The following is a 19,791-nucleotide window of genomic DNA, read 5'->3' as shown; positions in this document are numbered from 1 at the left end:
AAAACACTAGAAACACTTCTCATTGTAATGTGGTCTAGTTCAACACCACTTCAAACTACAACTTAAGTCATAAACATATGGTTAATTATTACCTCTATCAGAACTGAACGTTATTACCTTAGTAAAGATAGAACTGATTAGATCGTATGATTATTATAATCTTATTATTAGTTGAACCTAACAAAGTGGCCTGTGTCTATTTTGAAGAAATTAAATTTGAACTATTAACCAAAGTGTAACTTTCTATATTTTCATAAAATTTCCAAATAAAAAAAATATATTATCACAAAAAGATTTTTAAAATGTAATGTAAATTTTAAATCTACCAGCAGTAAAATAACACCATCACCATGAGAATTTTTTATGTGGACAATCAATTACTAAAATCCCCCAAAGTAGAATCAATGTCTTTGAGTTGAAAGTATAATATTACAAGCTTCATACAGATGTTGTAATATGTCATACTCTATACATGTAGCCACGCAGACTGATGACTCAGGGTATAAGGGGTCTCAGTGTTGCATTAATTCCAGTAACTTAATTTCACATCACAACAAAATGAGTAAACTCAGCTGTCTCCCCCATTGATTAAAAAATGTACTCCATAATTACAGATTATAAATCTCAATATTTCTTGTAATCAGTTGAAAAATACATTTTAAAAAAAGTAAATATCTTAGTGTGGCCAGAGACTTTATTGCATATATTGAAAGTATACAAACATCCATGTACTCATTGCATCACAGGTCAAAGGAACAAGCAATTCGATATTCGGTCTTTTATTATTTAAAACAAAATGATTTTCAAAAAAACATGGATGTTTTGATTGTCAGACAAAGAGAAAATCACTTGTAGGAGTTGGCTTTATGTTTGGGCAGGAAGTTGAAGTTGTTCGGGACAGGTCCGAGGAGCATTTCACTGGAGAAGGGAGAGGGTAAAAGGTTATAGTCATTAAATGCATTAAACAATCTCTTTAGACTTAATGGAGCTTGCTGAATGTTTTTATATATATATATATATATATATATATATATATATATATATATATATATATATATATATATATATGAGTTTCCTGTTCACCTAATCGTGATCCAGTCCCCAGCGTTTTGACTGGCCATCAGTGACTCCAGGTAGTTTCTGCCCAGGTAGTACGGAGGTCGATCGTTGATTTTCTGAGGCACTCGCTCCAACAGACCCACTGGAATATATCTGAGACACAGAGGGATGAAGAAGGAAAAATAAACTTTATCATAACATTTCTTTCCAGTCAGGATCCAATGTGAATAACTAGATTATATTTGGTAGTTTTGCTGTTACAGAACATAAGAATTCAAAAACATGGAGCTGTGACAGAAAAACGTCCCAACTTCCTTCCTTCCCATACAGATTGTAAATGAAATTTAGTCGACCACAAAATGTAAATACGAAACGTGGCATCAAAAGAACAACATGACTAAAAACAACACGATGAATCAACAGTTGGGGCTGCTAACTATATTCCCACAGCATATGAAAAACAGTAATTATATAATATTTGTTTAGGAAGAAGAAATAAAATATATTGCATGATGGTGCCCACCTGCACATGAAGGAGAGCCACTCCAACATGAAGGTGCGGGTCTTCTCCACACCCCGGGTGTCAGAGCCCCAGTGCTCCAGACCGAAGTTGGTGAAATCCCTGAGGACGTCCAGGCGCTCGCTGGACGAGATGTCCCAGTGTCTGCTCTCCTTTATCTCAGTGAAGATCCAGGGCTTAATCAGAGCACCCCTGAAAAGACAAAATCCAAAAGAGAATTTTATGGGATCTGTAATATTTTATTGTCAGGTATTACCATTATTTTATCTATGTTGTGTACCTTGCAATCATAATACCAGAAACTCCAGTCTCTTTTGCCTTCATGGCATCTTCATAGGACAGAATGTCTCCATTTCCTGGAACAATAAAATCAAGTCACTTTAGCTCACCTCTTCACCCACAAAGAGAATGTTCTTTTATGGCCTGTGCATGACTTTACAAAAGTGAAACTTCCTCATTGTATTACTGTTTTTGTACAGTAGAGGGGGTTGTTCTCTCTTTCCCAGTATTTGTCTCCTTATTAACATTTTGCCCTCTTCAGTTTTCTGTGTGCAGCTGCAATCCTTTACATATTAACATACCAAAAAGTGGGACCGGACTGGCCAACTGGGAGCAGGTGGTGATATAGTCCCAGTCAGCTACTTTAGTGTAGCGCTGCTCTCTGGATCGACCATGCAGCTGGAAGAAAATGACAAGTATCATTATCGTTCGATGCCCAAATCATATCTTTTTAATTTGCAGGTATAACATGTAAAATCTTTTTATTGGCAGGATAAACAAACTGCTCAAACCCATCTCTCTTTTATTATGTATGAATGCATCTGCTATTTAAACCCTGACCGTGATCATGGAGACGCCCCAATCTTTCATCTCTGGGATGAGTTTGTGTGCCATGTTGCTCTTCTCCTGAACTCCAGTGCGGATCTTGACCGTTAAAGGGACATCAAGGACCTGCAGGAAGAAAAACAAGTTTTCATCCAGCCTTTAACTTTGAATTAGAAACTTTGTAGAATCACTGTCTATGTGATCCAAGCTAAATAAACACGTTGTTTTCAAGGTACAGTTATAGTCACCATTTGATTTGAGTATTTCCTCTTGTATGGTAAACCAAAGCATAACTGACCTTCTCTGTGTAAGGTTTTACAAAAGGTAAATAAGACACTTACATAATTCATTCCCTTGATAATCTGTTCAAACTTCCTGGTGCGGGTCATCAAGCCGCAGCCTCCGCCCTGATGAGGAAAAGCAAATAAACATCTTTCAAAGAATGTCACATTGATGCTTTATATTTCCTTTTAAATCCTGCTTTCCTCCCTTATGTACTCAATTAAAAGTTACAGTGCATTACAATTTTAAGAATGATTCTATATTATACCATTTATCGTCTAAGAATGAACCTATAAAAGCCAAAGAGGTTTGATAATATTGATCAGGAAATCTTTCACACTGGGCCCCATGTGTATCTAAAGTTGCAACAGTTTACACTGCAGGGAGGAAAAATAAATAAATAATGGGACTCTGATTCTGGAACCCTTCCTTGATGAAGGTTTACCTTCTTGTAGACGAGATCGATGGGGCATCCAGAGTTAATGTCCACAAAGTCGACATCAGTGTTGTTGTTGATGAGCTCCGCACACCTCGTCATGGTGTCGGGGAAGCAGCCCTCCACCTGGAGACACATTTTTAATTTCAGCACTGATAAAAAAACTTCTTTTCACTGAGAAGTAGACATTATCCAAATCACAACATGAGCAGAGTTATTAAACAGCTCGGATGAGTTCTGAAGAGTTTTAAGATTTTCCACAATAACTTCACCTGGACGCCGAAAAGATCTTCACTTTCGTGCCTCTTGAGCAGGGCCCACTCGGACTGCTGCCCCTGCAGCAGGTTTGTGCACATGGCCATCTCCCCACAGGTGATGTCTACGCCAAAACGCTTGCACACACGGCGGAAAGGCAGATTTCCACACTGAGGAAAGAGGGGGGAAGCATTATTATGGGCATTGATTTGATATAACTTGTTCTCTCAGTAGTGTAATATGTTTGTTTTAAACATAAACTACACATAAAATCAAGCACTCTACACTTCAAACCATAGACAATACAAATTTTGTAAGATGCCACAGATTTGAATCATTTAACCTTTTAACACAAACTTCAATATTAATTCCGTCTGGTCGTACTTACAGTTGTAAGAGGAGCAAGGTAGAGCTTGTCTCGAAAGTCCACCTTGAACAAAGAAACACAAAGACACAAATTTCTTATCCATGTACGCACACTACTCATAGAGAAATGTAATGTCTCTTAAATATTAATCAGTGTGAATTGGCTTTAAATTAAGTGTTTGTTGAGTAAGAAGATGATTATTCTTGTGTTATTTAAAATAAGTCAAGGAACTACTTTGACAAATTATACAGTAATGGAGGAGGATATAAAGTTGGCTGAGATGTACCTGTTTCTTTTCACATGGGCGCAACTTGATGATATCTTCATCAGTTAGTGGGCCGACCGTCTTTACTGGAGGCTGTTTATCTGGGCTGGACTGAAGCTTGGCACAAAGAAACCAAAAAACTATTTACAAAACGCTACACAACACTACATACACCATGGTCATCTGATTGATAGACTGATGATAAAAGGTAGAACTCCAACTTTGTACCTGTGTTTCTGCTTCAGTAGAGACGTGCTGCTCTCCTCCTGCTGGATCTGCGGATACTTTAGTTGGACACGCTTCACCTGAGTGTGTGAAAGAACCGAGTTATAAAACCAAATTTAATCCATAAACATTTTAAATATGTCTATTTGTATTTGGATACCAAGCCCTACTTTAGAGACATTGCATTTACACTGCCAATTGCTGCACTCTGTCAGTGTCAGTAAAACGTCAACCATTTAAAAGACACATTATAAGACTCAGACTATAATATAATTGCCAGCTTCATGCTTACGGAAGGAGCAGAAATACTCGTAAACACATGTAAATCCATATCAGTAGATCTAAAACCACTTGAATCCTCTTACCATTCCCTTGCTGTTCGTTTTTTTTGTCCCTGTTGTTCGAAAGCGTTTCCAGGTACTCCTCTGACTTTGTGAAGGGCACAGAACGCTTCCTCAGACGAATCTGGAGGTCTTTGCTCAAGCTGTTCTTCACCGGGTTCCTGCCTTCGCGAGCCTTAATTAGTTCTGCGTTCTCCATGGTTTGAAGTTCAGGTGTCGTGTGCGCCTTGGCGAAACGACAGCAGAGACCATAAGAACATTTTCCAGACGTATCATAGAGGTAGCAGCGTTCCCCGATGTCAGCCGGCTTGGATGCCAGGTATTCAGCGACGTCATGGTAAAAGTGGCATTTGTCTCCAAAGGGACACTCCCTGTTCTCCTAAATGGAGAGAAGATGGGACAGCATCTATCAGCTGACAGAGTTATTGTACGTGTTTGTGAAGGGTCAGTTAACGCTTCATACCTGAATGATGGAGAGACACAGTCGTTTTTCATCATAGGTGGTCGGCTTCTTGTGCGGCCTCGACTTATTTTGACCTCGAAGGCGTTTACCATCGGGCTTCCCCTCCTTTGCCCTTTCCTCTGGGTCGGGTTTAAACTTTTTCACTTCAGGCCCCTGCACACACGTCTCCTTTGTCTCCTCAGCTGCACCATTATCACTGGCCTTTCCTCCTTTTGTCTCGGAGTCTATATAGCTGTGAAATTTTTCTTTGGTTGTTATGAATCTGCAATGACAAGAAAAAGCAGACGATAATAAGCATCCTGTTGTTTCAACATACTTCTTTCTGTTTCCAGAACGACTCAGATGGATTTCACAAGATCCTTACTCAGGTCTGAGGGCAGCTTCGCCCTTTACAGCTACATTTGTCCCCTTCTCAGCGGTGACCTCCGCGGCTTTTTCCATCACCGACCTCACCAGGTGACCAGCTTCGTTTAAAACACAGCACGACAACATTATTCATCTCATGATCCAGCGAGTCTCGACACAATCAGGCTGCATATTCTCAGGTATCATATAATCAGAATCACAATGCTATGTCACAAGGAATTTGGCTTTCGATTAGGGTTGGGCAATGAAAACAATAAAGAATAATTATTGCAATATAATTGTCACACACAGGAAAATCAAAGATGGAAATCAGAATAAATTAAGAGCACACACACATATAAACACAAACATCAGAATGTTTTGCAATCTGCTCTTCTCTTCTGATAGCTATACCTCCCATTCATTTAATAGCTGATTTGAAAATGTATGTGCTTCTTGTAACGTCCACATATAAACGAACCGAGTCACTTGTGTGTTGTTCATAAGGTTGTCACAGTAAACTGCTGGTGTGGCATATCCTGCTGACATCAACTGACAAAATCGCGACCATGCTACCAAGCTAACAGCTAACAGACAGTTGACGCGTGCAACACCGCGAACAACGACTTGTTTATTTATTTTTTTGATTGTTTAAAAGTATCGTCATAAAGATCAAGACGCATTAAGTGTATGAAACTGACTTCACTAGTGTTTCTCACCCCCTGAGACACACAGCAACAATCCGGCAGCGTGAGAGGATGATGTTGTGCAGCTGTCAGGCGGCGTCCGTGCTAAACTAGCAACGAATGATGGTTGGTTCCGCCTCTACATGTCTGTGGTGCTTATTCCCAGTTATTAATATGACTATTATAACTATTTATTATACTTTTATTTGTCTGTCGTGAATAGTCACAATAGAACGTATTATGTTATTTAGATATAAATACATCTTAATATCTATATTTCTAAAATAAAATGTTTGTATGAGTACATAAACACATGAATAGGAAATAATGTAGTCAGATCTTATGTTATTAACTTTTATTTCAAAAATCAATCAACATGTAGTCATTAACAAACATGTCAACACTGTGCATATACATTTTTTACATCTGTCAGCAAAAAAAATATTGTTGATTACTCCACTTGATATAAGGGATGAAACATTTAACAGTCAGTTTAATAATTAGTTATTCAACATAAAATAAAGGAACTGTTCTGATACACAATTGTTTCATTTAAGTAGTTTTTTTTTTGAAAATGCAAACTATTCTAAATGTCCCGCTTCTTAAATGTGAGAATTAGCTCTGTTCGTTATTACATGTTTATAAATTGAATATCTTTGAAGATCACAGCGTGTGTTTTGGGAGGTTGTGATGGTCATGGTCACTACTTTCTGACTTTTTGCTCACCAAATAATCAATTAAGAAAACTTATTGTCACATTGATGAAGAGACATCAGATCTGTCAGAAATTATATATAACACAAAATAAATGAGTAAATGTTGAAACAAGAAAACATGACTATCCTGAAGCCAAGTTGAAGTAAAAGTGCCTTCCAACATGATCATAATTATATTCCATCTTCTGGTGGGCCAGTAAGTTTTTCTATCTTTGCATCAAACCGCTTTCGGCTGGAGTCCAGGATGTTGATGCCGTTCTTCTGGAAATCATACCCCACTCTCTTCAGCTCCTCCAGTCGCCCTGTGATGTTCTCTGTGCTGTAGTCCAAAACCTTGGGCTTCTCCAGTATCTGATTCATGGTTATTCCCCCTTTCAGCAGGCAGTCCAGTTTCAAGCTTAATGTGCTCGACCCAATGTACAGGACCATTGGATAGCTAATGATCAGGTTTTTAATGTCAGCTCTCCGACAGCCGAGGGAAACCATCTTCTGCTGAAGGCTGCTAAAATTGTTTTTCAGATACTCGTTTGAAAGATCCAGAATTTCCGCTACAGGGCCTTGTAGAAGAGCCAGCAGTTCTGCATCACTCAGCTTAAGGGATGCTCTGAGGATATCAATGTTTGTCTTGACTCTCTTTGTGCTTCGGATGAGAATGTAAAGGTTTCTGGTTATGATAGCTTTTACAAACTGCTCTGGATTCTTCCCACCCAGCTCTGCACAGATGTCTTCCAGAAACTCCACCATCTGCCTGTTCAGCTCTAAACTGTTGGAGAATGTCCGCGGCGCTGTTGTCAGCAGGCGGTGGAGGTCTTTGGTGTTCAGTCCCAGCGACGTCAGAAAATGTATGTTCTTCTCCAGGTTCCCATTATCACTGGAGCGGAAGAAAGACTCAGGTGAGCGATCCAGGATGGTCACAATTTCTGCATCAGTCATAAAGATGTTCCTCCACAGATCCCAGCGCTGTTCCAAGTGTTCGACCGAGCGAGTGATAGCGCGGGGGTACCGGGATACGATGCTGGCGATTATTCTGCGGCTGGCACCTTTGCCTTGCAAAAACTGAGCAAGGCCCTGCTCGTTGGTGAAAGCTTTACGAAACACGCCGGGCTGTCGCTGGCGAGCCTTTTTCACATCAACTCCCATGAGGTTCAAGTTCTCCAGCAGAGACTCATTCTCTGTGTTCCCCGGAGGCTTGAGTTCATTGGTTTTTGTGGGACCAGTGCAAAGCTTCCCTGGAAGGCACATTGACCTCAAATGTACATGAATGAGTCTCAAGCTGTGCTGCAATGTCACGGACTGATGGAGGTTGAGGAGAGCCCTCACACCAGGTAACGCAGCCATTTTCCAAGAGGACAGCTGCTCTGTCACATCACCGCCAGTGTCAGTGGAGCTAGAAGAAACAAAAAATGAACTCACTTTACCACAATAACCACTGTGTCATAAACAATGCAGGTTTTAATGAGCTCTTTGATGGTAACATTTAACTACCTATGACACTGTAGTATATACATACACTATATAAATATTCTTAGACAAATATATGTGTTATATATTGAAGAATTGTTGTTATTAACATGTGGGTGTTAGAGTGGGAAATATTTTTGAACGGTTATTAAATGCATCACATCTTAATTATTGAACAGATCTTTTTTATGTGAGCTCTAAATGTGCAAGGTAACCAAGACTACAGCTGTCACATAAATGTAATGAAATAAAAAATTAAGAATAAACAGGAGGTTGCCAGGTATATAATGTAGTTAATGACACCAGTACTGATATAAAATACATATTATTAGTCCCAAATTAGTCCTGCAACCAGGTCTGGTTTACTTAGAAAGTGTTTCTAACAGGTAATGTTAAACCTGCCTCAGGACCCTTCTTAACTCCAGGTATTCATTTTCAAAACTAAACTTTACCTCATACCTATGCCTTGAATGGATCATCCCAAATTATAACATATATATATATATATATATATACATATATATATATTTGTAACTTCAACTACATTACTTTCAATGAATAAATAAATGAATGTTTCTTTATATGCTTTGAAAAGTCAGTGTCCATAAATACGTTCTATCCATTCTCCATATCCTTGATATCATGCTATACTTCATTTTAGTCCATATTGCTCTTTCAGGCCTGTTTTAGATATAAATATGAAATCTATTTGACTATAAGTGTATCAGGGCATAAAGTTCATATATCGTGCAGCACAATAACAAACAGAAGCACATTTGTCTGAGTTACCAAATCTGAGTTGGTAGGTTTATAGATAGAATTAAGTTCTGCATGAAGTTCAACTATTCAAACTCTAACTTAGCCACATAGGGCCTGAAACACTCGATATATATTACAAACAGTGCGTGAGGTCTAATACATGACTTTTAATACTGACCCATTGATCAACCTGACAACCTTTTCACGCGACATTTAATAAAACAGCAGATACCTTGTCTCTATGAGTGAAAGTTTCCTGTTGGGTTGTTTGTCTTCACGCTGAAGAGAGTTACTCCTCTGACAGGTCTGAGAGCAGCACACAGCGGAAACACACAACTTTGTCGTTTGAGGAAAGAGCCACAACGTGACATTGGTAGTTAGCGCCATCTATCGGTGTGGAGGTAAAAAGGAATTCACTTTTTTACCACTAGATGGAAGCAAAAGGTTTTCATTAAAGTTCCTGCCTGTCATTGGATCTGGAGGCACACGTGAGATTATTAAGTAGCAATAACCGATGATATGATGAGAAACAATGTGAAATATGATGATGATTGCATCGATAGGCACTGAAACTGGCCATTATAATGGTAACCTCCATTTCATTCTCATTAGTTTACCTACTCTTGTTATTTTTACGCTTTTTATAAATCCAAACAACCCCAACCCAGTTTTTGGATTAGCCAAATTTATAGACTAAATTAAAATCTGATGGGGCTTGAGTCCTCCTGCAGCGGCTGCACGACTCCCCTCCTCTCTCTCCCCCTTACACAGATAAGATGACCTGAAGTGCTTGTCCACTGCCCGTCAACACCACAATGATGTACTTCAGAATGTTAATGCGTGCACGACTGAGTGATAGGTATGTTAGATAACAGAAAACCCAGCTATGATGTATATGACTGTTGTTCTCGCCTTCACATCACTCATGTGCTACATGTCATGTTGTCACAAAGACCAGCATTGACTTTATTCTTTATTTAACAGAAATTGCCCCCACAACTCTTATTGAATAAAGGCTCAAATGCCCAGAAATTATATTTTTTTAATTATGTTTGATCATGTTTACAGTGCATTTCATCTCTATAGTTGATTTCACAAATGTTCAAGTCCTTCTCCACCAGGATGTTTTTTTTCTTGTTCTGTTGTTAACTTAATTTCAGCATATATCATTTCTCTGCACCTCCTCAGAGCAATTAAAACCCCCCCGAAATTCCCAGAAAGATAATTTAATGGTAAAAAGAAGCAATATGGCTCCAACACCCCTGTGACCCTTAAAGGATGGATGGATGGAGGAAACAATATTTTATTAGGATAGACTTCATTAAACAGAACAAATTCAGCTTTTGAAGCTATATGCAGGAACAAGAGAAGAAACGTGATATATGAGAGTCTGACATTCACCATTTACCATGTGTTGTGGTTCACAGCATGACACTGAGGAACCTGCTGACCCGTTTCTTCTCTTTACTGATGAGACCCACCACCTATGAATATTTTAACACATGTGATATCTTCCTTAGGCAAATTAACTTTCACTCCGCTGCTGTAACATTGAGGAGAACGTTGTGTGATAGTCAAAGCAGCTTTCTCTATGACATGTTTTTCCACTTTTTACTGTATTTGCATAATGATGTGAAGACAGAAACTGTTCTGGTCTGTGCTGCTTCCTGCTTTAATTATTTTTGGTGCAGGGTAAAGGATGGGAGGGGGAAAGTGGAGGACACAACAAAGAAAGTCAAATTTGATCTACACTAATAAACAGGAAGGAATCAGGGGCCATTTATGCATTTTACATCTTAGCAGTTTTTAGGGGCTTATAACTGTTTCCATGCCAACTCAAAACAAACATAATGAATAAACATTATACAGTATGCACTTATATATTCCTTCAAATAACATATTTATGTTGAAATTTACATTTTAAAGTACATTTCATACAAAACAGCTAATGACAGAAGAGACTTCATGAGCTTTTTCTCATCGCACAGACTTTAAATATCTGATTAACTAAATATCTCAATCCAAATACGGAAAACAAAATCCTGTTTTCATCTTTATTTTGTTGAATTCATATGTATAGTGATAAGAGGCATTTCTGCAACGAATATCAATAATGCATTTCTCTTTAGTTGTCTGAGTCCATTCTTATTTCAGAGCACTTTTTTTCTTGCTCTCTCTGAGAAGTACAGTGAATGTATGCACTACTTGCCATGTACATTCCTGTTGTTGGGTTTTTAATATTACATGGAATCCTGTCCCAATCCATTTGTTAGTGGTCGACTTGGTAAAGTTGCTCGGGTAACTGCTGACACAGTACTCCTTCAGCAAATCAATAATTTAGAGGCAGACGAAACTTTCAAATGCTCAGTGCGTCGTGCAGACGGCGTTGTGTTCACAGGTGGGACCGAATATAGGTGAGAATGTCCAAAAGAAGATGGGTGGAATTCAAGATCTGCCAGACGATAAGCTGCTCGGCTCCTATCAGCCGAAGACACAGAGCGTCCTCTCCTACTGCTGCTGCTGCCGCTGCTTCTGCTGCTGCTGATGGTACGTTTATTGACCTTGACTATACACATATACACACACAAACACATATCTATATATATCATTCATGCACGTCATCAATGCAAGATTGATTATCTTTTCAAAATGAACCTTCAATTATAAATACAGATACATTACATGAGTTTGCTCTCAGTGAAAAGTGGATTAAAATGGAACTTATAACTTTCTATATTCCTGGCAAAGTTTGCATGGTTACAGGGGGAAAGAAAATGTTTAAACCTTAAAATAACCAGAAGATTTTTCAAACTTTCAATGTAGTAAAACATCTGCAGAGGGGATTTGGACTCTAGAATAAATAATAAAATGATAAAACAGATGATCTTTATGTTATTTCTCCTGTGGACATAACAAACCGTTAAGGCAAAGATAAACAAATAAAGTAAACAAGACACTTAAAAAATCTCATAGGCCCTTCTAAAAATGTAAAACTCAGCATTGGCCTTTCTACAATCCTGCCACCAGCTATCATCCCTCTGAATCGCTGCCCACGTCTATTATGATTCATAAAGAATGAATAAATGATGTGAAGATGAAACTTCAGTCTGAGTATCAGTCTAGTTTATCAGCTCTATATTTTAAACTGTTTGCTGGAAATGTCTGCTGAGCAGAAACAACACCAGCCTTCAGTTTACAACAACATGACAATGCATCATCGTATTCTGTTTTAATTGTACGTGAATTATTTATGGACTCAAATTACATGTGGAGTCTGTGAGTAAAATATCAGCCGTCCTTTTCTTTTATCACCTCCATCTGTCCTGGAAACTGATGCCTGCAGTCTCTCATGTTACCTGCTGTCCCCTGCAGCAAATGCAGCTCAAATGTTTCCTCCTTATGGAACTCAATTTCACCATAGTTTAAAATATAGATTACACACAGCTCAAGACATGAAGGGATGCCCGATGCTTTCATTAGACAAAAACACAGATTTGCAATGAAAATACTCAGTGGTCTCAAACGGTACAACTCTGGAAACCTTTCCTCTGGTTACCATAGAAACTGTGGAGATGTTTTAAGCAGAATTCAGACTTCCTCACAATTAAATTGAAGACATTGTATAAAATTGTTGATAGTGTTATAAATAATTCTTAACAACATTTGTTAAGATTATCCAGATATTAAAGTATCTTTTCTTTACTAATTGAGAAGTGTAAGTAAGTTTGAAAGTATGACGCATTTTCCTGTATTTCGTATCAAGATGAGATTAAGTGCAAAGACTGAACACACATTTGTGCATCAGTTTTCTTTTCTTTTCTTTCCTCCTCCAATTTATCATCACATGACCCATCAGTTTTGTCTTGTGACCCTTTGGAGGAGCATGGCCCTGAAGCTGAGGAGCCCTGAGCTAAACTAACAATACAAAGGAGTTAAACAGTTCCTCTGCACCTCAAGTAGCCACAACAGTAAAATACTGATTACACATGGTTGCCTGCAGCATCTATTATATAATTTATTACAAAGGGATTGAGTTTATAACAAATTAACAGCTAGAATGCCAAAGGTCTGCAATGCTGTAATTGCTGCAAATGAAGCATTCTTTGACGAAAGCAAAGTTTGAAGAACAAAATTAATATTTCAAATAAAAATCATTATTTCTAACCTTGTCAATGTCTTGACTATATTTTCTATTCATTTTGCAATTCATTTGATAAATAAAAGTGTGAGTTTTCATGGAAAACACGAAATTGTCTGGGTGACCCCAAACTTTTGAACGGTAGTCTAGTTCATGGAGCTTTTAACACTTTAAGAAGGCCACAATTCACTGATGATACTTCAGTACTTTTATTCATGTTAGGCTCTCAATGCAGGAACATTGTGGTATGAAGCAAAGAATCTGATCTTCTGCTCCTGCTCAGTTTGTACTTCTAACTCAAATCAAAACTGTAGAACTGCGGAGTGAACATCTTGACATTTCAAATGTACTTGTTTCCACATAATAGTCATTTGTTTACTTCACGAAATATATATAACTATGTATGATATGATATGATATGATATGATATGATATGATATGATATGATATATCTCATGCCATGTTATGTTAGAATATGTTATGTTACGATATGATATGTCACGATACGACATTACATGACGTGGAGTGTCATGCATGACATATTATATTAAATTATATCTGTATATGTCATGTCATGATATGATATGATATTTTTAACTTTATGTTTTCACGTACTGGTTTTTAAATACTGGTTTTGTACTGCAACACAATTGTGGGCTCAGTGTCAGTACAATGTCTGGACTTAGAGCAAAGTGCTTAATATTTACACTAGTCCAAAAGTTATTGTGTAACTGGTGAGCCCTTGTCTTTGCTGTGTGTCCACGTGCATCTCCCTGGACACTGTTATTGCTTCCATGTGTAAATTAACACGAACGTAATTGGCTGATTGCGATAAATTCCGATATTTCTGACGGCTCGTGAAGGCACCACTGGTGGAATGTCGGTGGGCGTGGCCACGGAGGCACCTACCCGACGTCATCCCAGTTGTGTGTCTCATGTTTACGTGGAAAACATGGCGGCGGAGTACCAACAAGGAGACAGCACCCAGTGAGCAAGAGTCCGCCAGTCTCCGGCAGCGAGCGGCCGGGGGACACTTTTAACTCCGGGCTTTCCGGTCGCTGGTTGTTTCGCATGAAGCAGCTTCTCTCCCGTTTCCGCCACAGGCCCCGCGGTGATGGAGGACGAGGAGCGGCAGAAGAAGCTGGAGGCCGGCAAAGCTAAGGTAGGACTGTCAGTGAGTTAGCTTAACTCTGCGTCTGTGCTGGGGAAGAAGTCCGAACTGGGGCTTCTACTTGTTTCAGTGTGTCAGCTGTTAGTCTGCGCCCCCCCCCCTCCCCCTTCCTCTTCCTCTTCCTCACCCCGAACGAGCCCCCCCTCTCCCAGCTGTCAGGGAACACGCGCCCCGCTCTGACAGCCGGGCAGCCGGGCGGGAGGACCGCCGGGGGTCGGCTCGCTGCGGCTAGCCACAGCCTCCCTCCTTTGTCACGCTGCCCTGACTTCACTGGGGTAGTGTGAGTGTGACGTGCACGATGCCCACTGCAGTCACACACATTGTTATATCCACGTTGTTATCAAACGCCGGATGGAGTGAGGCTGACAGGCTGGTGGAACAGGATATACAGGACATACCCCCTCTGGGCGCAACATGCACTGCCCCACATGTCAGACGTGTGCTTCTATTGACTTTTATCAATATGCAGCTTCACGAACAAGGTCAGGGTAACCCCCCCTCCCCATCACACACACACAGACAAACACACACACACACTGACCTCCCACCTCCCCACTAATGCAGCCATTCAGCAACCCATTCAAAACAATGTTGCTATAGAGAAGGAAAGAAATATGTCAGTGTGTCAGTCACAGAAATAAATGTCTTGTCTTATGAATGACACTAAAATAAATATAATAGATATTCAAGATCAAGATTCAATATTCAATACTTTACTGCCACACAACTCAGTGGTTTGGAATTCGCCTCAGTGTGCGAGACGACAATCACAGCATAACACAAAACTAGAAAAGAAACAGAACACATAACCCGCTCCACATATAGACACAACATAAATCTGTTGATGTAACATACAGAATAAATACAGAATACAATTATATACAGTAAAAACTACTGAAATTAGAGCTAGTCTCCGGTGTCTTACAGGTACAATACAATTGAGTGGTAGTTATTGCTTTGTGTTTGTAAAGTGTTGATGCATGATTGAGGAGCCATTTAGGGATTTAATGGTTGTGCAGTAAGTGCTGGAAACAGGAAGTCTTAGTTTTGATGGCCCTGAGATATATTCTTTTTGCAGCAACAATCAGGGGCCACAACAAACTGACATTAAGCAACACTTCCACCCACAGAGGGGTGGGGGGCAATAGCATCTGATGGGAGCAGTTTAAATGAGGAGACGAGGTGATTCCTCTCATCACCCACAATGATCCATCCTTGCACTATCGGTTATCTGCTTCAATACTTGGTAAGGCAACTTTACCAGTTTACCGAACCAACAGATTATACAAAACATCAAAAACCTTTCAACAGAATCACATTAAAACATGTGAAGCACTTTGGAATGATAAATGACGACATTGCTCTGACCTGAGCCGTGCTCTTCTTGACTGGTGAGGTGTTGCATGACCCTGCAGGATCTCTGCTGTTGACATTTATATACTCAAACAACTTGGGTATAAACTCTGCAGAATATGTATATCAGCCGATAATACATCATACATTTATAAACATTATAATAAAAGTTGAGAATATTGACTTGATAAAGCGCTGCAATCAAAACACTTTCCACCCTGACCCTGAGAAACATTTAATATGCTGTGTTGGTGGTCACTCCTGGTTTTGCATGGATTTAGGTTTGCACAGTGGGGTGGGGGGGGGACCTTAAGAAAGACCATCTCCCTGGTTATGGCTCAGGCATTTTTGGTTTACAAAAGGCCTGCAGGAGGATCTCACACCTGTTGTCTCCATAGTACCCGTCGCCATGTGCTCTCATGCAGGGGAGAAACACATTGAAAGGTGTTCACAGGGAGATCCAGGAGATTCATTGTTTATTCTAAAATCCTCCCAAACTCTGACTGGATCCTTCAAGCTCAGGTTGAATCCAAGCTGATATATGTCGGAGTCACTCAGCAACTATGGGGACTATTTGGATTATGACATAACCTACTTTCTCCTAAAACTTCCCGGGTAGACAAGTTCTTTATTTCTACAGTAATTGCTTTTGGTGGTAGTTCAGAGGAAATATGACTTTTTTCAGACTTGCTCCTGTTATTATTTTCCAGTTGAAAAAGCAGAAGCAAAGACAGGGGGTGGATGTTTGTTGAGGCGTCCACGTTGGAGTCTAAAAATGTCCGTTTTCTGTTGTATAACTTGCTTGAAATGACATTTGTCCCCAGTATTGAGTCATACCAGACGATGAGCAAAATGCTGATTGTGGTCTGGTTTTTCTAAGCTATTGTTCCAAGACATTAGCTGCAGACATATTGTTGTTTTCACTCTCCTCTGAGGACAGTTGCATTACAGAGAGCTAGTGGAAGACTTCTGCTTCAGTTACATGATAGATTTGTCCTTGAGTTTCATCTCCTGAGACTTGAAAAGCACCCATCACTGCTCATGATGGTGTAAGTGTCAGGTCAGAAGGAACTCACAGGCTCATGGTACCTTTCACGCTCACCAGGAGGGAAGACTACGACTTGAACATCTTGTATTTTCACCAGTCCCATGCTGTCTAAGCCCAGACTTTACAGAAGCTTCTAGGTATCTAAGTGTAAAGTCAACATTATCTTTGTACTCCAGTGCAGTTAAATTTCATAAACTAAAACATGCAAGATCTGAATGGGTGTCATGAGTTAAGGAAGGTCAAAAGGTCAAACTTTCTCCATTAAACAATATAAAGGTACATTTTTATTTTTTATTTTTACCCTCTCTGTTCATTAGCCCGTCACTGTCAGTATTTTGAGCAGCACGGATGTTAAATGTGACTTCAGGGAATAACGTGTCCCACGCCATTTGTTGTTCCAGCACTTACAGAATTTCACTGATTGGCTGAAGGGGGAGGGCACCGCAGTGTTTGTTCATTTGGCTGAAGGGCTGCAGACGTCACGATTATTTGTTTCCAGGCTTCTCTGATGTGGCCACTGGGAACAAACTAAAAATATGACAGTACATTTACCAGCCTCTGTCATTGTGATTATGCATTCATGTGTTTAATTTGTATCTATGCAGAATTTGGTACCCTTCAGCTAAATTAATATCTCATCTACACTTTGTCATTTAATAATTAACTCCATAAGGAGGTTAAACTTATACTCATTGCTGTGTGTCTGTTTGTTAGCAGGATAACACAAAAAATATGTAACTTATTTTCTTGAAACTTGGTAGAATAGTAGGTTATAGGCCAATAAAGAACCCATTAACTTTTAGAGATATGTGGTCTCTAAGTTCCCTTCTCCTTTTAATACAGGATTCCCCCACCTAAAATTGTATCATCTAAATTTCAGACCCTAAAAAGTCTTAAATATATTAATATTATATAATCGTATATATTTAAGATAATCCGTGGAGAGCATTTTCTGGACCATGTATAACACAGCTCATCCAAAAGGTCAGTGTCACTGTCGGGCAGAGTTGGAGGCTCTGAGGTCAGCAGAGGTACAAGTTAATCTACTTAGCGAAGGCCTGAATAGCTAATCCTTCAGGTGACTAAGCATGAACAAACCCTGCATCGCTCTATGTGATGATTGGATTATTACCACCGTGGTTTACTAATTGGTTGATATGACACTGCAGAGTTTTACTGTTTTACCAAAGTATTTATCATCCGTAATTCAGCAACAAAACACTGAAATACACGTTGAAAGTCTTATTTTGGCGTGTCGTCCTGCTTGAGAAGGGATTTTCATTTGATTAATTGAATGTGATGGTCAAACAGCTGCCCAGGTTTAATTAGCTCTAACCTGGATGATGAACCGCACCTAAATTTCTGTGCCGTCCTGAGAACTTTCATGGTAACTGAGCACTTACTTTGAAATGCACAAAGACTTTGTTTTTGCTTGACACAATATTGTCAAGAGTCAGCACCTTGCAGAGAGCTTCAGAGGCAGTAATCTGAGTCTGACACAGAGCAATCATACTACACAAGAGGCCGCCTGGGTTTTAATGTCAGCATCAGATAGAGCATCAATAATTTCAGATTAGGATTTATCATCACTTTGCCTAAAATACAACAGTTCATTCAATGGGGCTTTGGTAGATGTAACTATTTTGGATACACAGCAGAATGCTTTTTGCAGCTTTTTCACACTCATTCTGGTTTGTTAGGTCATGCACACCACTTCTTATGCCAAACAACTCTCTTGTTTTTGCCAAATAATAAGCTTGAAAGTGCTAAGTCATGTCACCCAGAACAACTGCAGTTTGTTATGGCTGGAAATATATTCAAAGGAATTATACAAAAAACATAATTCTGCTGCATATTGGTGTATAAGGACTCCAGAAAAACCCTGCGCATTAAATTTGGGTATGAAACAAGGTGAGGATCTGCAAAAATCCTCCTATAGGCTACATTCAAACCCAGGATGTTGCCTCTACATGTCACTTGATGCACTTATAGACACAATCTATCATATAGTTGAACTTACTGAGCCTGGAATTAGGATGATTTTAACAGAAATATTATTTAGGCCCATGTCGATGCTGTGGTTTTTACACATGAAAAAACAAAAGAAGGTTTCTGTCTTTTTTCTTCTACCAGGGAATATGTGTGTGGTGCACTGATGTTTTTTCCTTGTAGAAGAAGTAGCTTTTTTCTAAGGACATTTACATGTAGAGCCTCCTCGGCAGGGAGACTGAGGCTGCTGTCATTAGGATGATGATGGTGCACAAGCACTTCGATAACTCTCTGCAGAGGATAGAAGGATACTTGACATTGATTGTGGCTCGGATTTCATGGAAAGGCAAGTGCATGAGGAATAGGTTTCAGAGTGAAAGGAGGGTGATTTATCCATCTGCTACTTTATAGTCTTTAGGTGATTTTTTTGATCTCCAAGAAGCACCTTATGTTCAGTACTTGTGTTACATTACCTTGGTATTCTGTACATGGAGCATTCAATTTGTTTTATACACTGTTTACTGGCAATATGCTAATTTTGAGTATTGTTGCTGTTGCAGCATAAACACCATTAGAGGTGTAAACAGGCTTCAGTGCAGGTTTCAACCCTTTTCTGTAAGACATGCATGTGTTGTGGTCATTGCACTGCCTGTGTTTGCCTCTTGACTCAGATTTATCCACCTGCTGTACTGGTGATGAACCAGATGGTGCCGTGGTAGCTTTAGATGCTGTGTTTTAACCGGCATGTGTGGGTGAAGCAGAGGATTTAGACTCTCGTGTTGGTGGGTGATGTCTAACACAGTGTTGCTGGCACCGTCATTGGCACATGGAAAGAAGAGGTTAACCTCCTTCCTGGTTATCAGGTAGATTATTCTCCAGTGTGTTATATCTTGTAATATTTCCAAACCTTGTTACTGTGTGTTTGTATTCCTACATCCCCAAACTACTACATATTTCTCCTTATACTTCATAAGATGTAGATATATACAGTTTTCATTCTTGCAGTCACAACGTTGATTTTTGTTGCCCCATTAACACCAGATTGTATCACAATCTGTGGATCTCACCATCGAGGAAATACCTAACA

The 19,791-nt window shown here is 39.4% G+C and overlaps 3 protein-coding genes across 16 annotated transcripts in view; 1 reads left to right on the top strand and 2 right to left on the bottom strand.

The window, feature by feature from the left end:
- Positions 1 to 678: 678 nt before the first annotated feature.
- dus3l (dihydrouridine synthase 3-like (S. cerevisiae)) lies at positions 679 to 15,895 on the bottom strand. Of its 3 annotated transcripts, none has more exons than XM_034600696.1 (16): positions 15,891 to 15,895; positions 5,403 to 5,502; positions 5,039 to 5,300; positions 4,600 to 4,954; positions 4,238 to 4,314; positions 4,031 to 4,126; positions 3,766 to 3,807; positions 3,395 to 3,547; positions 3,132 to 3,248; positions 2,746 to 2,811; positions 2,420 to 2,530; positions 2,161 to 2,257; positions 1,860 to 1,935; positions 1,583 to 1,771; positions 1,084 to 1,212; positions 679 to 918 (listed from the first exon to the last, which is right to left on the bottom strand). In XM_034600696.1, the coding sequence occupies exons 2-16, from the start codon at positions 5,477 to 5,479 to the stop codon at positions 846 to 848; spliced, it is 1,920 nt and encodes a 639-aa protein (XP_034456587.1). In that variant the 5' UTR covers positions 5,480 to 5,502; positions 15,891 to 15,895; the 3' UTR covers positions 679 to 845. The 3 variants fall into 3 exon arrangements, with proteins under 3 accessions (XP_034456587.1, XP_034456586.1, XP_034456588.1); XM_034600695.1 differs by lacking the exon at positions 15,891 to 15,895 and adding an exon at positions 6,105 to 6,138; XM_034600697.1 differs by lacking the exon at positions 15,891 to 15,895 and having other exon boundaries at positions 5,403 to 5,496.
- LOC117770887 (transcription termination factor 1, mitochondrial) lies at positions 6,412 to 9,329 on the bottom strand. The gene is made up of 2 exons (XM_034600701.1): positions 9,238 to 9,329; positions 6,412 to 8,172 (listed from the first exon to the last, which is right to left on the bottom strand). The coding sequence occupies exon 2, from the start codon at positions 8,121 to 8,123 to the stop codon at positions 6,957 to 6,959; it is 1,167 nt and encodes a 388-aa protein (XP_034456592.1). The 5' UTR covers positions 8,124 to 8,172; positions 9,238 to 9,329; the 3' UTR covers positions 6,412 to 6,956.
- akap9 (A kinase (PRKA) anchor protein 9) overlaps positions 14,063 to 19,791 on the top strand; it is a 56,609-nt gene continuing 50,880 nt past the window's right edge. For 11 of the 12 annotated variants that reach the window (XM_034600683.1, XM_034600684.1, XM_034600689.1 and 8 more), the window contains exon 1: positions 14,071 to 14,305. In XM_034600683.1, coding sequence (XP_034456574.1) covers positions 14,258 to 14,305 — 48 coding nt within the window. In that variant the 5' untranslated portion in view covers positions 14,071 to 14,257. Of the gene's footprint in view, positions 14,306 to 19,791 lie in introns of all 12 variants that reach the window. The other variant, XM_034600688.1, reaches the window with a different exon arrangement.

Source organism: Hippoglossus hippoglossus, chromosome 11, assembly GCF_009819705.1.
Source record: "Hippoglossus hippoglossus isolate fHipHip1 chromosome 11, fHipHip1.pri, whole genome shotgun sequence".
Classification (NCBI taxonomy): Eukaryota; Metazoa; Chordata; class Actinopteri; order Pleuronectiformes; family Pleuronectidae; genus Hippoglossus; species Hippoglossus hippoglossus.
The sequence above is the reverse complement of the archived record's forward strand: the minus strand, read 5'-3'. Positions and strand labels throughout refer to the sequence as shown.

Excerpts from the sequence above, each read along its gene's own strand:
- dus3l (XM_034600696.1), bottom strand. The coding sequence starts at position 5,479 with ATGGAAAAAGCCGCGGAGGTCACCGCTGAGAAGGGGACAAATGTAGCT. Across the intron at positions 4,955-5,038 it reads TGTGTCTCTCCATCATTCAG|GAGAACAGGGAGTGTCCCTT; the intron begins GTATGAAGCGTT and ends CTCTCCATTTAG. Across the intron at positions 1,772-1,859 it reads TCTGGTATTATGATTGCAAG|GGGTGCTCTGATTAAGCCCT; the intron begins GTACACAACATA and ends TTGTCTTTTCAG.
- LOC117770887 (XM_034600701.1), bottom strand. The coding sequence starts at position 8,123 with ATGGCTGCGTTACCTGGTGTGAGGGCTCTCCTCAACCTCCATCAGTCC.